The sequence below is a fragment of the Macaca fascicularis genome, chromosome 11 (assembly GCF_037993035.2).
Source record: "Macaca fascicularis isolate 582-1 chromosome 11, T2T-MFA8v1.1".
NCBI classification, from domain to species: Eukaryota; Metazoa; Chordata; class Mammalia; order Primates; family Cercopithecidae; genus Macaca; species Macaca fascicularis.
In genome coordinates, this window is record NC_088385.1 from 102,949,643 (window position 1) to 102,968,280 (window position 18,638).

Here is an 18,638-nt window from a genome sequence, read left to right on the forward strand (position 1 = left end):
AGATCACCTGAAGTCAGGAGTTCAAGAGCAGCCTGACCAAGATGGAGAAACCCCATGTCTACTAAAAATACAAAAATTAGCCAGGCGTGGTGATGGGTGCCTGCAGTCCCAGCTACTCAGGAGGCTGAGGCACGAGAATCACTTGAACCCGGGGGTGGAGGTGGCAGTGAGCCGAGCCCACACCACTGCACTCCAGCCTGGGTGACAGAGCAAGACTGTCAAAAAAAAAAAAAAAAAAAGGAAATTCTAAGGGTTGGTTCTGTGGAATTAAAAACTTGAGAGGAAAGGGATCTTCCCAGTAGATATTTAAAAATTAGGCTTGTGATTTCATTCATCTTCTCTTAATTTAATTTTAAGTATATTCCACAAAACCATACAACACATGCTGAGGAACCATCACATACAGATGAGTCTGTTGTTGAGCATTTGTAGATAATTTCCCTATCTTAATTAGGGTAGACAAAGTCCTGTAATCAACTTTTACCTCTGGGAAAAAAAGAAAGTAAATCTACTGAAATGTGAACCAGGCGATGTAGGTGTGATGACCACACCAGTGGTGAGATTAACTCTGCAAGGCACAGTGGGAAAGTTAGCCTTATCATTGATCTAGCTTCATACCACATAATTTGAAAACAACACCCCCTCCTCCACTTTCATCCCTTCTTCCTTCCCCAGCACACGCATATACATTGTCTTATCCATATCTGATTCTTGAAGACCCACCTCCTTTTATCTCCTTACCACTAACACCCTTTTTTCCATCTTCTCATCAACAAAGATGAACACCCCTTTCTCTCTATTTCCTTGGCATGCCTCTGTTACTGTATTTCCTCCACTCTGAGTTGCCACTTATTGTAAGATGTGCTATTATTTTACTCACGGCCAGTGATGTATGACATCCCATCTATGGAAGCTAGATACCAAGTTCAGAAATGTAAAAAATGTGGAAATGTGGGTGTTGGAATCAATGAAGGACAGTGTGCCATACTTGTCCTACTGGACTGCTGCGGTGTATCTCTCTTCCTCCATTAGGTGGCGATCTTCGCGGTGCCTACTGTCAGCTGGATGTTTTTCTGTCATTTGTGTTCGTACTGTCTCCCCATCATGATGTGAGGCACACACCACCTGTGTCTAGTTGACTCCATGTCTTAGCCCAGCAAAGTTCATAAGAGCAATATATAAGTGGATATGATTCTAACATTAATTGAGGTTGTGATTTTAATTAAACCTTACCGTTTTCTTTGCTTCCATTTCATTTTCTTTGAAAAGAAAGAGATCTCTGAAAAAGATCTTATAAGGCCTGTCCTCTTTGATTGAGCCATCCTTTACTTTATCTGTTAAAAAAGAAAGAATGAATGAATGAATTCTGTCATCCTTCCTCTACTGACCAGAATAGTAAGTCTCCCACCAGCCAGGGTGCAATGAATGGGATGCAGGGGTCTCTGAGAAGGTAATGTTAAAAGAAAAACTTTGCCCAAATTAAATTTGAAGGAGTTTAATTGAGTAATGAACGATTTGTGAATTGGGCAGCCCCCAGAATCACAGCAGAGTCAGAGACTCCAGGGATGCCTCATGGTTAGAACAAATTTATAGATAAAAAAAGGGAAGTGAGGCACAGAAATCTCAGGTGAGGTACAGAAACAGCTGGATTGGTTACAGCTCAGCGTTTGCCTTATTTGAACACAGTTTGAACACTCAGTAGTGTATCAGTGGTTGAAGTACGGCTGCTGGGATTAGGCCAAGACTCAGCTATTGTTACAGGGCATACTTCTAAGTTAGGGTTTCAATTTTGTCTGTCTATTAAGTTAGGTAGCAGTTCGTTCCCAAGGACTCAAATATAGAAGTACGGAGTCCTTCTCAGGCCATATTTAGTTTGCTTTAACAGTAGAATGCAGACAGGCTTGCTTCCACATCTCCTGGGTAGGAGCCACAGCGTCTCTGTCTGTTTCCCACAGCGCTGACATATCTCTTACTGCTTCATGAGGAATGAGTTGATAAAATAAGGAGGTCTTTACCAAAATAATAGGATAAAATTTTGAGATATTAATATGTTTCTTCTCACCACTACACGTATGCCACCATTACCCTTACACCTCCATTTCAACAGCAACAGATAAAGCCACTACCCTGAAGGAGAGCCTCTGCCCAGATTAGAGAATCTTAAAAAAAGAAGTCAAAGATAATACAAAGTGCTGGAGAGCATGTGGAGAAAATGGACCCAAATACACTCCTAGAAGGAATGTTTAAGTGGGGCAGTCACTTTGGAAAACAATCTGGCAGTTCCTTAAAAAGTTGAACATAGAATTGCCACATGACCTAGAAATTCTACTGCTAGGATATACCAAAAAGAAATGAAAGCATCGGTGCTCACAAAAACTTGTACATGAATATTTAGAGCAATATTATTTATAATAGCCAAAAAATAGAGACAACCTAGACATCTGATATGGTTTGGCTGTGTCCCCACCCAAATCTCATCTTGAATTTTAGCTCCTATAATTCCCACGTGTCATGGGAGGGACCCAGTGGGAAGTAATTGAATCACGGTGAGGGGTTCATTTTTGTGCTGCTGCATGATCGTGAATAAGTCTCATGATATCTGATGGTTTTATAAAGGGGAGTTCCCCTGCACACACTCTTGCCTGCCAAGGTGTAAGATGTGACTTTCCTCCTCTTTCACCTTCCACCACAATTGTGAGGCCTTCCCAGCCATGCGGAGCTGTGAATTCATTAAATTTCTTTCATTTATAAATTAGCCAGCCTGGGTATGTCTTTATTAGCAGCATGAAAACAGATTAATACAATATCCATCAATTGATGAATGATAAACAAAATGCAATATTTCCATACAAGGAACTCTTATTTGCCCAGAGAAAGGAATGAAATACAATACATGCTACAACGTGGATGAACCTTGGAAACATGTTGAGTATAAGAAGCCAGTAACAAAGGACCACACATTGTATAATTCCATTTATATAAAATATCCAGAATAGGCATATTCATGGAGATAGAAAATAGATGAGTGGTTGCTTGGGGCTGGAGGGTGGATGGGGCCTAGGGATTGATGGCTGAGGGATGCAGGTTTCTTTTGAATGAGTGAAAATGTTCTAAAATTGGCTGTAGTGATTGTTGCACATATGTTTGCATACACTAAAAACCATGGACTCGTACTCTTAATAAAAAATGAAGGCTGGCCATTAAAAAGGTAAAAGAAAAGTCAGCTGAATTTCTGCGTGGACTTCCTGCTTTTATTTATAACATTTGATATGACAAAAAAAAATCTTTCTCTCTCTTTATTTCTTATTTCTTACTTTCTAATTCTTGGGATGTGGCACGATGGAAATCTTGGTGTTCAAAATCAATAATGAAAGTCAAGTGTATTTGTCTATTTTCACACTGCTATAAAGAACTTCCCTGAGACTGGGTAGTTTACAAAGGAAAGAGGTTTAACTGACTCACAGTTCTGCATAGCTGGGAAGACCTCGGGAAACTTACAATCCTGGTAGAAGGCTAAGGGCAAGCGAGCACCTTCTTCACAAGGTGGCAGGAGAGAGAAACATGAAGGAGGAATTTCCAAACACATATAAAACCATCAGATCTTGTGAGAACTCACTCACTATCACAAGAGCATGGGGCAAAACGCCCCCACCATCCAATCACCTCCCTCCCTCAACACGTGGAGATTACAGGTCCCTCCTTTGACATGTGGGGGGATTCTAATTTGAGATGAGATTTGGGTAGGGACACAGAGCCAAACCATATGACCAAGAATACTGGGAGCCTGGAGTTGACACCTTAAATCAGAGATAGGAAGAGGATTCCTGAGGACACATTCCCCAGGTCCCTCCTTTGACATGTGGGGGGATTCTAATTTGAGATGAGATTTGGGTAGGGACACAGAGCCAAACCATATGACCAAGAATACTGGGAGCCTGGAGTTGACACCTTAAATCAGAGATAGGAAGAGGATTCCTGAGGACACATTCCCCAACCCATACCCCACATCCCTTTCCACCTAAGCCTCACAAAAAGACTCCACATCCTCCCAGCAAGCAGAGGGCCTGTGAAGAAACTCAATGATTCTCGCCCCAAATCACTAGAATCACTTTGGCTCCACAAAACTCCAGAGATTCTGACTTAATTGGTCAAGGAAACATCAGCACTGGAATATTTTGAGAGTCCCCCAGGTGGCTGTAATGTATATCCAGGGCTAAGAGCTAGTGGACCAAAGTTTAAGGAATTAATGGACTGGAGCTTAAAGTCTACCTGAGAAGCAGCCATTTGCTCAAGGATTTAGCATAGAAAGTGGGAGTGGCTGGGATTATAGAAACTCCAGACATTTTTCTGTAAGTCATGGGTTAGAGGGAAAGAAAATTGCAGAGTGGAAGTCTTGGATTCAACACAGAGTACTCTGATCATCTCCTATTCACCCTGATGGTGATGGAGGGATCCCCCATCCTAAATACTATGAGATGGCTGAACACATGATACCCAACACTGGACAGATGAGACTGAGAGCAATTTATAAGTCATATATACTCATAGTCTGGGGGAGGAGAATGCTGCCTGCAATGCAGGGCCACATGGGAACTGCGCTCAGGAGCACAGTGAATCACCAGTGGTGGGAGGCAACTTTGTAGTAACAAAAGGCTGAGGTGTCCCCTGGTCCCCACAGGAGGATGTGATTGACTTGTTTGAATAATTTCATGGCTGACAGTGCAGTGAAACCCATTAGGCTGAAGACCAGGTGGAATGCAGCTGGTCCAGTTGATAGAGGAACTAGCTAGGCAGGCAGACTTTCCTGGTAGGTGGAGATCATATTTGGCAACAGCAGGAGGATTTATGGTTAGGCTTTTGGGGCCCTGTGAGGCTGAAATATGTCAAGGCAGCACATAAAATTTTAGGCCTTAAAAACATGAAGTAGAAACAGCTGAGGGTGGGTCCAGGCAGCTGGACTCTGGGACAGCAGGAGTGTGGATGCGCAAAGCCAGCAGGCTGGAGACCAGGAGGGAGCAACAGAGATTGAGGACCCAAAAGGATGTGGGGCCGGGTGCCTGTGATGGTTAATCGTGTGTGTCAACTTGACTGGGCCATGGGTGCCCAGATGAAACATTATTTCTGGGTGTGTCTGTGAGGGTATTTCCAGGTGAGATTAGCATTTGAACTGGTGGGCTCAGTTAAGTAGACTGCCCTCATCCATGTGGGTGGGTCTCATGCAATCTCTTGAGGGTCTGAGTAGAAAAGCCTGAGGAATTAGGAAGTCACCTCTTCTTTTCTGCCTCACTGCTTGAACTGGGACATCTCATCTCATCTTCTCCTATGCTAAGACTGGAACTCACAGCATCAGTTCCCCTGCTTCTCAGGCTTTCTGAGTCTGATGGAATTACATCACCAGCTCTCCTGGGCCTCCAGCTTGTAGATGGCAAACCATGGGACTTCTCAGCCTCCATAATTATATGAGCCAATTACTCATAGGAAATCTCCTTCCTATTGGTTCTGTTTTTCTGGAGAGCTCTGGCTAATACAGTGGTGTTTCCAGAGTCTGTGGACCTATGCCTTATATACCATCAGTCCCAGGCCAGAACTGGGCCCCAGACATCCCAATATGGAGCCACCGTTGTCCTCCAGGGGATGAGTTATTGGTGGGCTGGACACCTCTTCCCCGATCAGCCTTCTCTTCTTCCAAGAGAAACTCTACAAACTTAGATTCTGCCCTATCCCAAGTGTCTTAAAATCTTTAAAGCCTGAGTTAAAATCTCTACTGACCAAGTTTAAGTGTCTTGGAATTGACAAGATGATATTTTTGTCCCTCCAAGTTCAAAGCTGAGTTTATTTCAGTTACAGAGAAATAGAAGAAAATTAAATTTCTGAACACCAAGTGTATTAGTTTCCTCTTGTTTCCATAATAAGATATCACAAAATTAGTAGTTTAGAATGACAGAAATGTATTCTCTCCATTCTGGAGGTCAGATATATGAAATCAAGGTGTTGGCAGAGCCATGTTCTCTCAGTGAAGCCTCTAGGGGAGGATCCTTCCACACTTCTAGCTTCTGATGGCTCTAGACATTCATTGGCTGGATAACGCCAACCTCTGCCTCCAACTTCACATGGCCTTCTCCTTTTCTTTCTTTTCTAAAGACACTTATCATTGAATTTAGGGCCCACCCTAAATTCAGGAGGATCTCATCTTGAGATCCTTATCTTAATTACATTTGCAAAGATCCTTTTCCCAAATAAGGCCATATTCCCAGGTTCCAGAGGTTAGAATAGGAAGGCCAACCATTTCTGGAGGGCCGCCATTCAACCCGCTACACCAAATTTCCTATATTATAAACTCACCACATGAACTAGCCCCTAGGTAACCCTTCTCCCTGTATTTCTTTCCTAGTCACAGAAGACTAGGGCTGCTGTAGCAGATTACCACAAACAGCGTGGCTTAAAACAACAGAAATGTAGTCTCTCACAGTTCTGGAGGCCAGAAGTTCAAAATCAAGGTGTTAGCACCATTGATTCCTTCTGGAGGCTCTGAGGGGGAATCTGTTCCATGACTTTCACCTAGCTTCTGGTAGTGAAATTCCTGGGATTCCTTGGATTGTAGATCTATCACTCCAATCTGTTCCTCCATTCTTCACATGACCTTCCCCTCTGAGTGTCTGTATCCCAAATCTTCCTTTCTGTTCTCTTATAAGGACACTAGTAATTGGATTTAGCACTTGTCCTAAATCCAAGAAGATCTCATCTTGAGATCCTTACTTTAATTACTTTTGCAGAGCTCCCCCTTTCCAAACAATGTCACATTTTCAGGCTGTTGGTGGAAATATCTTTTGGGGTCTGCATTCAACCCCTTACAGCACCCCATACCTGCAATGTACATCAAATTCCACCATTAATCATAGTCTTCTGCCTCAACAAAGAGTCTCATTCTACCAGCTCTTGAGCAAACTGGACACTAGGCTCAAACTCTCTCCAACACTCCATTTTAGCAATAAGAGGTCTGCTTAGTTCTACAAGTCAAATGCTAGTAGCTGAATCCTGGCTCCTCTAAACTCTAAACTCTAATCCTCTCCTTTTGTTACTATTATATTCTTCTCTAAGTTGCCTTGCAAATCCCTGCCATTACTAATTAACAACCTTGGGAGAAGCCTTTCTGTTCTCTGCCTCACTGTATTAGTTTCCTATTGCAGCTGTAACAAATTACCACAAACCTAGTGACTTAAAACAATACGAATTTATTTTCTTATACTTCTGGAGGCCAGAAGTCTGAAATTAGTCCTTTGAGCATAACATCAGGATGTTGATAGGGCTGTGTTACTTCTGATGGTTCCAGGTGAGAATCAATTTCCTTTCTTTTTCCAGCTGTTAGTGGCTGCCTGCATTCCTTCATTTGTGGTCTCTTCCACCATCTTCAAAGTGCATCACTTTAGTCTCTACTTCCATTGTCACATCACCTTCTCTGTCTTTGATCCTCCTTTTATAAGGACTCTTGGATTATATTAGGCCCATTGGCTAATCCAGGATAACCTTCCCATATCAGGGTAATTAACTTAAACCCATTTGCAAAGTCCCTTTTGCCCCATAACATAATGTATTCACAGGGTCCAGGGATTAGAATGTGGAAACATTTGGGGGGCCATTATTCTGTCTACCACACTCACACAGTCTCACTCCTTTCTTAGCCTTGCTCCTTACTGACACTGTATTTGTCTTGTCCTAATTCTTCTATTTATTCATTAATTCATTCATCCACTCATTCATTCATTCAACAAATGCCTATGAAGCCTCAACTATGTGCCAGGTACTGTTTTAGGCACTGATGTTACAGTGGCGAGCAAAACAAGGATGGCTGCTCTTGAGGATCTTATACTGAGGTGAAGTGGGCGGTTTGGAAATAGAAAATATAAACATTAATGTAATAAAGTAACTTTTATAATATGTTTTAAAGTAATAAAATTCTGTGGGAAAAATAAAGCAGAATATAGGAGGGCTGGGCTGAGCAACTTTAAGTAGAGTGGTCAGAATGGGTCTCACTGATCAAGTGGTATTTAAAGGAGTTGAGAGAATCTGTCAAGTGGATATCTGACGAAGAGAGGGACTGGCTGTGGCAACGGCCAGTGCAAAGGTCCTGAGGCAGGATCATCTCTTGTGTGTGTTCAAGAAAGGCTAGTGTAGCTGGAGTGAAATAAATGGGGTCAGGGGGACTGTAGTAGCAAGGATAATTACTTAGTATCCTGTAGGCAGTCTTGAAGACTTTGGCAATGACCCTCAGTAAACTAGAGAAGCATTGGAGGGCTTTGAACAGAGAAGGAATGTGGTCTGACCTACTTAATACTTTGTAGTTGGATAAGAAGAGACTTGGAGTGCGGGAGTCAAGGGTTGAGATCAGACTAGTTCAGGTAAGAGGTAATGGGCTGAGACCAGCACGGCAGGAGTTAAATGGTGAAAAGTGGTTGGGTTCTGAGAACCTTCTGAAGGGAGAGCAAACAGAATTCCCTAATGGATTGCATACGGGGTGTTTTCCCTCAAGCACCCATTTTTCCTTCCTTCTTTCCCTCCTTTCTTCCTTCCATTTGTTTCTTCATTTTTTTGTATTGTTTCAGGACTCGATTTTATTTTTTTTTAAATCATATTTGGAGTACCTATCAATATTAAATATCTTTTTAGAAATCATGGCTTTCAGTGTCTCCAATCATACTGATATATTCATATTTGAACCCTGAGCAGCTAGGTTAGTATATAAAAGGCACTGAAAAATTGCAGAATTGATTTAACTGCATAACATAATCTTAAAATACATTAAAGTAGATCTAAATTAATAGAGAGATGAGTCATGTTTGTAGATAGAAAGACATGATTTCATAAAAATGCCAATTCTCCACAAATGATCAATGGATTCCCAGTAATATAAGTACATAGTCCCACAGGAGTTTGTCTAAACTTGATAAGAAAATTCTAAAACTAGTAAGGAAAACCAAGAGACAAGAATAGTGAGAACCCTTCCCAAGAGGAACAGGAAGGGGAGATTGCTCTGCTGTGTATTATTATGGAGCTACAGCAAAGGGAAAGACAAATTCACTAATGGACTAGAATGGAAATCTCAGGAACATATCCACATATGGAGAAAGGAGAGACTGTTCAAAAAACGAGTTGGGGAAGATGGTTATTCTCATGGAATAAAAGAGGAAATTGGATCTTTACCTCACACTCCATACAAAAATTAACTACAGATGAAATAAGCATAAAATTGTCCCCCAAAAACCTTTAAAACAAGTAGTAGAACCTACAGGTTATATCATTTAGGCCTTTGCTAGGGAAGGATTTCTTAAAAACATACAAAGTAGTAACTATACAAGAAAATATTGATAAATTCGGCTACATTAAGATTAAAGACTTTGCTCATCAAAAGACACCATAAACAAAGTGAAAGATAAGTTCAAACTGGGAGAAAATATTTGTACTCTATACAGACAACATAATTGGGATATGCCATATCTACAAAACTACAAATCAATATAAAGAGCACTAACAACCTAAAGACAAATAGAAAAAAGACTGTATTAAATAGGCGTTTAACAGAAGAAGAAACACTTACGGTCAATAAACATATGAAGAGTTGTTCAACTTCATTAGTTATCAGAAATGCAAATAAAGACCATAATGAGATCCAAATTTCACCCATTTGATTGGCAAAGCATTAAAAAATTTGACAATACCAAGTGTTTGGAGAGGATATAATTCCACAGGATCTCTAACACATTTCTTGTAGAGATGTGATTGGCACAACTTCTTTGGAAAACACTTTGACATTATTATCTGAAGTTGGATATCCGGCTAATGTCAGATTCAGCAACTCTATTCCTAGGTATACATGCAAGAGAAACTTTCTTGTGTACCAGGAGATGTGAACAAGAATGTTCATTGGCAGCACCATTTAATAGCAATAAGCTGTAAACAACCCAAATACCCAAAGAAGCATCAACTGTAAACTATAGTATATTTGCATTTTGTTATATTGTACAGCAGTGACAATGAATGATCTAAAACATACAACAGTATGAATGACTCTTAAAATATAATGCTGGCTGGGCATGGTGACTCACTTCTGTAATCCCAGTAGTTTGGGATGCCGAAGTGGATCACTTGAGCCCAGGAATTCAAGACCAGTCTGGGCAACAGGCAACATGGCAAGACCTTGTCTATAAAAACAATTGTTTTTAAAAAATTGAAATAAATATGTATGTATGTATATATATATAATGTTAACTGAAAAGTTCTAAAATATGATAGTCAACAAGATATCCTTTTTTAAAAGTTAAAACTAAAATGAAAATTATGCTCTTTAAGACTACATGTATACAGTATAAAACTATACATACAAATAAAAAAGTAAGGAAATAATCTAAACAGACTTCAACATGGTGCCTGGCTTAGGGGATGAAAGCCAAGGGATAGGGTATGTAGTTATCATCAGGATGTAATTTCTTGTGAAGATCCTTGTCTGTGGATTCTGATGGGTTCAAAGATTCATATTATGTTGTTAATATATAATTGTATTAATCTTAAAAGAAGGCTATGGGTCTTAGGGTACTGGTACCAAATATGTCAGAACTCATGCTGCTTGTCGTGTTGTGAGTAATAAAGTCCTTTGTCTCTGACCCAAGGGTTTTGTATCTCTTGTCAGCATCCAGGAAACTGTAGCAAGCTAACTTACTAGTTTGCAAGTAGAAGAAAATCAGCCCTGTCACAGTTCTTAACAAAGTAATATAAATCCTTTAATTAAAAAAGGCATCATTGGCCAGGTGTGGTGGCTCACACCTGTAGTCCCAGCACTTTGGGAGACCAAGGCGGGTGGATCACCTGAGGTCAAGAGTTGGAGACTAGCCTGGCCAGCATGGGGAAACCCCATCTCCACTAAAAATACAAAAATCAGCCGGGCATGGTGGGCACCTGTAATCCCAGCTACTCAGGAGGCCGAGGCACCAGAATTGCTTGAACCCAGGAGGCGGAGGTTGCAGTGAGCCGAGATGGTGCCACTGCACTCCAGCTTGGGTGACAGAGAAGCTCTCTGTCTAGTATCCCATTATTCCATTCCCTGGATGTATTACAGTTTATATAACCAGCGCTTTCCAATGGATATTATGATTGATTCCAGTCTTTTGCTATTGTAAACAATGCTGCAATAAATATTCCTGTACACGCATTTTTAATCACTTGTGTATGCATATCTGTAGAATAAATGCTCAACATGGCTCCTTTTAAATGCTTTTTTAAAAAAATGGTAGTGGAGTAGAGACTACTAGTGAACCCCCAATATCCATTCTTCCTTCTTCTATAGGAATAGAACCCTAAATGAACATTCAGAGTAGAGGCTATGTTTCTCAGCCTCCCTTGGAGGCAGGTATAACCACGTGGCTACGTTTTGGCCAAGGGGATGTCAGCGGAAGTGGCGAATGCAACTTCAGGGCATGTCCTCGCCTTCCCCTTTTCTCCTGGCTGGCAGGAATATGGATGTGACCACTGGTGTGGAAGCAGCCCTCTTGGACCAAGAACATAGCCCAGGAACAAGCCAGAAAGAGTTGGGCCCCTGATGTGAACCTCTGTATGGAATGCTTCCATCCAGACTTTACCTGAGCGAGAACAAACGTTTATCATGTTTAAGCCACCGTTGTTTTATATTTTCTGTCACTTGCAGCCAAACTTTTACATTGTAAATACAAATAGTGCCAATTATTCCTTTAAAGAGAATGCCTATAGAGTGCCTGAGTGCCTGTTACCTATTACAAACTCTTAGTGTTATCCACATGTTAAATCTTTGTCAGATTTATAAGTGAAAATTGTAATTCCTTGTATACTAATAAATCCTTATTCCTTGTATGCATATAAATAAGCAGAAGGAGACTGGGCACGATGGCTCATGCCTGTAATCCCAGGTCTTTGGGAGGCCGAGGCAAGTGGATCACCTGAGCCCAGGAGTTTGAGACCAGCCTGGCCAACGTGGTAAAACCCTGTCTCTACTAAAAACACAAAATTAGCTGGGCGTGGTGGTGCATGCCTGTAATCCCAGCTACTTGGGAGGCTGAGGCAGGAGAATCACTTGAACCCAGGAGGCGGAGTTTGTGGTGAACTGAGATCACGCCAATGCACTCCAGCCCGGACAACAAGAGCGAAATTCCGACTCAAAAAAATTAATTAATAAAATAAAATAAAATAAATAAAAATAAAAAATAGGCAGAAGAATGAGATGAGAAAGGATGGTAAAGGAAAGAAGAGGGCAGATTTTCATAAAGTTTAGTTATATATGTCCTGGACTATGACAAATAATTGAGTTAATTGTTTTATGTCATGAGAGACTGGGGCAATCTAGCTAAATATGACAATTTAATGCACCCTCTGATTTGAAGATTTTTTTGAATTACAAAGTAGAACAGAATCTTCTCTGCAGGTAGTTTATAAACTCATTACATTTTATATTTATCGTGTAACATTCTCCTTTTCTTATGCTCACAATCTGCTATTGAGCCTAACATTGCTAGGCCCAAACAAGAATATATTGATTGATCTCTTTTTACCTCCAGAATTCAGGGTTGGCGATAAATTTGAGGACATTTTGTTGCCTGGCCCTGTTGAAAGAAAAAAAAAACACATTAAAAAAATTATATGAATATCATATAAAAGGGCTAAATTCAAGAGCCAGTGACTTCTTAACAGTCCTTATAGCTTTTAAAAGCAGTGAGCACACTCATACTCTTTGACCCAGCAATTTCAATTCTAGTATCTTATGTCAAGAAAATAATCAGACAAGCAGCCAAAAAAGCATGTGCAATAATGCTTGTTCAGTGTCATTTCATAAATACAGAGTTGACCAAATAGCTATGGTATATCTATAAAATGAACTACGAATTGGCCCCTTAAAATGATGCTGTAGTCACTATTTACCTCTGTCCATGGTATCGATTGAAAAACAAAACATTTCAAAAGAGTAGGGATAGTGTGGATTAAAAAACGCATGGAAAAATCTGAGAGGTGTTTTGAAATGCTGTTCATCAAACACGAATCGTGATTATATGTGATTTGGTGCAGTCTCTCATTTTTACTAGGTTTGGGATTATGGTTAGGTGATCGAGGCACTCAACCTTAGCTGCAAAACTTAAGAATTGCCACAATAAACAAACAAAAGCAAAACAAAAAAAAAAACAACCTGCAGTTATTATGATAAATTGTTAATGCAATATATTTTTATAAAATTCCAAATAAATGCAGGAAAGTCTATAATGAACAAAATATCAGAATTGTAAATACAGACAGTATCTGACCCTGTACTTGTGTGACCCTGAGAGCCAGTGCCTCACTCTACTCACCCAAACCCTGGCCTACAGAATTTGTCTCTATTTAAAATTCTGTTATTTCATTTATCATGAATTTTTTACATTAATTTATATATTTAAAATAGTGAATTAAAACATTGCTTATTTTGATTACTGAGTTTTTGCTTTCCCCTTAAATTTTGTGCCTGAAGCTGGAGCTTCACTGGCCTTATTCTAATCCTTGTTCTGATTTCTATACTTTCAGTATCATTCAAATTTCTCAGTGAACTGGTGTAACTCTTACAATGAGAAAAATAATAAAGATATATTCATTTTAGGGATAAAGGACACCCAGGAATTTGTATTTAAAAGTGTGCCCACAACAGAAACAATGGACAACACATTCTATTTGGGGCTGCCCATTTAAATTTGTGCCTCAGGAATCTCAAAGAGCTATATTTAAGAGCTAAATATCCTGGAAGCAGAGCAGCAGATGATACAGAACACAGACTCTGGAGAAGCCTGATTTTTGAATTTTGGTTTGGTATTTTCTTATGTGTGAGCAAGTTCATGTATCATTCAAAAAACATTTATTGAGTAAATAATATGTGTCGGGTACTGTTCTACGTGTGAGGGGCGGGGCAATTTTTAAAAAGGCAAAAAGAAGAACAAAAACCGTTGTCTTCATGGAACCTACATCTTAATTACTCAGCATCTCTGAGCCTCTGCTTCCTGTTTCATAAAGTGGACACACCTCTTAAGGCTTTCTTGAGGAATCAGTAGGCAATGGATTTAACCAAGTGGGGTGCCTGGCTTACAGACCAGCTCAGTAAGTGAGAACTATTATGTGCTAATATTTACGAATTAGCATCTGATTTTAGTTCCAGTGGTTATAGAAACAAAGATTTTTAAAAATTATGTTAAAGCTTATAAAAGAGAAAAAAAATGAATACAAACCTATAACAATGATATTATACTTTTTCAAATGACCGAACATTTTTTCACAGGCATTACATTCATTCTCACGGGTGGAAAAGAAAGATTGGTAAAAAATTGGTGACAACCTGTGGTTGATGAGTATTTGGAATTTGGATGGCTAATACTAAAGATTTGTAGATTTTCTTAATTTTACACTCTGTTCTCATCTCCACTCTTAAGATTCTGATCACCTCTTTCTTGTCACATTTTCACTCCTTTGATCCTTCTATCTAAATTCACTCTCCTTCCCACTCTCATTCCCTTTATCCTTAAAGTCTTTCTGCAATGAGCATCTTTATCCATGGGTTCAAGGACTTTTTCACTCACAGAAAAACTGGACGCTCTGTTCCTCTAAGCCAATTGCTAAGAGCAGATGTCTGCTCTTATTCTGTCTCTTATATAGTTCATATAACATGTAAATGCAATCAGCAGTCTCTAGACGTTGTTATACGTCTATACTTTCATATGCATGAATTCCCGTATTGATGAATGAAGGGTTGGTGAACAAAAGAGAGGGAGAGGAACAGGACCAGTTATTCTTGGGAAGGGATTATAAAGTCCCCTTTCCAATCAGAAAAAATGTTAAAGTCAGTGGATGTCTTTGTTGTGCAAAATAAAAATAGCATGATGGCTAAACAAAGGCTCTGTACCAAAAGAGAGGGAAAATGTAATTGGATTGCATAGCAAATGCCTGAAAATTCACATCTTAAATACATGTTCAAATCCAACTTCCAATAGATGAAAAAGATGAAAAGCTCAGAAATATCAGGAATGTAAAATGGCGGTGTATAACCGCCAGCCATCCTTTTTAGAGGTGGCATAAGCTAAATGATTAACAGCATAGACTCTCTCTGTGTCCCTTAATCCTCACACTTCTTTCAAGAGGAATGATGCAAATAGTGTGTACCTTGTGGTATTGTTAGATAAGTTACTATGTCCAGCCTTTGGATGGCCTCAGTTGCATAGTAAGTGCTATGGGAGTGTAAGCGCATGGAGAGGTGCACTCTGAGGGAGGAATGTGCCTGGTGTGTTTCAAGAATAGTGAGGAGACCAGTGGCTTTAAGCACAGTAAACAAAGGGGAGAGCACCAGGTGAAGCCAGAGAGACAACAAGTCCAAGATCACTAGGGCCCTGGAGGTCATTTTCTCAGTGAAATGGAACCACACAATGAATCACTCTGATGCTGAGCTGAGAAGAGACTGTAGAAAGGGAAAAGGGTCACACAGGGAGATCTATTAGATTACAGCCACTGGGGGGCAAGAGATAATGCGGTCCCTTGGGATAGCAGTGGAAGTGGTGAGAGGTGGTTCGATTCTAGATGTGTTTTGACAGGAGAGCCTACAGGATTGGCTGATGGTTTGGATGTGAAGTATGAGATAAAGAACTGATTGCAGAAAGGATGGAGTTGCCATAAATGGGGACAGAGAAGGCAGTGGGGGAAGGAGCAGTTGGGAAGATCAGAGGCTCATTTTGGAACATGTGAAATTTGAGATGTGTATTAGATATCCAAAGGGTCATGGGTATAACGTATACTGCTCTTTCAAGTGAACACCATGCTGGTTGATTCCATTAATTGTTGTATTCCTTTAATAGCTGTACAATTATATGTGGTCTGTGAGTCAGGTCCCTTGACAAGTGTCATTGCAAGGGTAGTAGGAATGGCACTAGGGAAAGGCCTCTGGCCTTTAGGGGCAGGTTGGTTTAACTCCTGCCAATGACTCTTATTCACTCTTTCTCTGGGTCTGGAGAATTATGCTTAATGCACCACAGAATCTTCTATCAAGTATGAATAATAACACCTTCCTTACAGGCTTGCTGCAATTTTCAAACACAGATAATATATGCAAAGCGCCTGCTCATAGCTTGTAAAGAAGTGATCCCTTATACTTTTCTCAAAGTAAATATTGTCCAGATCCTTCCTCTTTCTGGCCCACTCTGTCAACTGCCACCATTTGAAATGGAAGCATAACAACTACTTTTCGTAAGAAACTCCCAATCAAAGTTCTTGAAACCTGGTCACTGGAGAAGAGTCTACCAGCCATATCAGTGCAAATCTGGGGGACCTGAATCAGCTTCATGTAGATTCTTAACATTCCGACCTCCAAGGGAAGTGGGGAAAGAGGAGTGGGATTTGATAAGGCCCAGTCCTAAGGTTCTAAACCAACTCTAAATAAAATGAATAATAACACTGCCTACCAGATGTTATTCGAAGCAGTTTATTTGTTTTTTGCAACAACCCCCTCTAAAACCCAATGAAAATGAATTTCTAGATGTGAGAAAAAAAGCAATGTTTATCTTCACATGCATATAAGGATTTAGACCGTTTCTCTCAGACCCAATGCCCTTCCATTTTTTTTCCCACCTCCTCTCCGCCTACCTTGGACAAATACTAGGAAAAGGGGCTGTGAACTGTGTCCTTGGATGGTGTAGAGAGATCAGAGCTAGCAATTTTTTGTTTGCCTAAAAGCCAGGAGCCACTGGGTCCTTGGCCTGCTTAGACACACGCTGCCTCTTTTGACTGGATCAGAGCACAGCACAATGATGAGGAAATTACTTTCAGCTTGACCTTTAAGGCACTGCTGGCGTCAGGCTGTTTAGTATGGACTTTTCTGTTGACATTTCTGACTGCCCCTTTTACGAAGTAAAAACAAAAAAAACAAAACCAAAAAAACCCTGGAGGTCAAGAGGAAGGAAGGATGGGTTAAAGAGTCAGCATATATGAGTGAGATAATGTGAAAAGTACTTTATAAGAGCTGCTATCAGGATGCTGGTTATTACTAATGAAAAATGTGTCATCCATATCTATCTATAACCACTGAACAGTAACGAAGGAGAGAAATTCACTCATCCTTTCTGCTTTTGCAAACCTCCTGTTTGCAGGAGCTTATCAGGTAATGTTGTCTGTCTGAACTGTGAATCAGATGCACAGTTCACTCACAAACATAAATACCTATGAAAAAGAAATATAATTTCTTTTATACTCACCCAGAACTTGCAAGCTTTAAGTACATGGTCTGTGAAGTCAGGAGAGGAATTATGCTATTGGCTGAAATCTAATCCTTAATTGGCCAGCAAGACAAACAGCAGGATTAAAATAAACTAATAATAGTAATAATACCTATTACTTGTTTAGAGCTGGGCACTGGGCTAAGTGATTTATATTTTATTTTAATTAAAACTCAGACAAGCCCATAAAGTAGAAATAGCTCTCCCTGTGATAAGGATGAGAAAACGGAGGCTTCAAGAAATTACTGTAAATAAATTCCCCAAGGTCAAACAGCTCATAGGAAACAGAACCGAGACTAAGACAAGTTTATTGAACCCTTTCTATTTTTCTATAGTTTTAACCCATCCTTTATACCTATAATTGCATAGTTCTGCAAATATGCCTAAAATTGCAAAATGTAACTGATTAAAGTCTTCAGTAGAAATTTTATAACATAAAATTGTAATATTTTTCTGTGAATTAGTGACTTTATGTGTTTCTATTCCCCACTATTTCTACTTCTCTTTTTAAAGACATAGAAATATATATGTATAAACTTTTTAAAAGCTATGCGCACGCACACACACACACACACACACACACAGCCTGTTTGTGATTGTATTTATGAGCTGTGAATAATCTTCTGATGCCCCCTCCCCTACCCACCTTTAGGGTCTCTTTCACTCACATTGTCTGTATATTTTCCAATTTTTATCTTTCCTCTCTATTTCCTAACTGATCTCTCTTTTATAGGCCATAATATGAAGCTAAATTATATTCCTATTTATTGTGGTCATCTAAAGGAGTTTTTGCTTTCTGTTCTAGGTGTTTTTAATGACACGAAATTAATTTTTATATTTTGTGGTTTTGCAGGCTCAGTCTGCTTTTATAGTATATTATTTGTGTCCACATGTATCATTTTTATGGTAAAGTTTGCTGGGCAGGAAAAGCGCCTTTCCTGTCTTTGTATGTTCCACAAGACTTAACACAGAGGTTGTAATAAACGTGTATAAACGAAATTAAGTAATTAAGGACTCAAAACAAAAGCCTGTGCCTGGCAGTGTTTCCATAGCAATTGGTAGCAGGAAGCGACAAGGCTGAGAATCACAGACCATCTTCCATAAACTTGATTCTGTCTCCAATTTTGGTCGCAAGTTGCTTGTAGACCCCACCAGACACTGCTGAGGGGTGGGAGGGGGCATCCGGAGGGGCGGACACTGAGCTGAAACCTGTTTTACCTCAACGAGTTTGAGTTTGGATCCAGGAGCCTTTCCAACCTATCCTTCGGAAAGGCGTTGTGGGAAATGTGGGCGGAGGTGCCAATCGATCCTCCAGTCTCTGCTCTATCCTCCCTCAGCCCGGTTCCGCGT

The 18,638-nt window shown here is 40.0% G+C and overlaps 1 protein-coding gene across 1 annotated transcript in view; it reads right to left on the bottom strand.

The window, feature by feature from the left end:
- CCDC38 (coiled-coil domain containing 38) overlaps positions 1 to 12,614 on the bottom strand; it is a 60,842-nt gene extending 48,228 nt beyond the window's left edge. The window contains exons 1-2 of the mRNA XM_005571906.4: positions 12,570 to 12,614; positions 1,234 to 1,334 (exon numbers count right to left, since the gene is read on the bottom strand). Of these exons, the coding sequence (XP_005571963.3) occupies positions 1,234 to 1,334; positions 12,570 to 12,606 (138 nt within the window). The 5' untranslated portion in view covers positions 12,607 to 12,614. The remainder of the gene's footprint in view (positions 1 to 1,233; positions 1,335 to 12,569) is intronic.
- Positions 12,615 to 18,638: the final 6,024 nt, after the last annotated feature.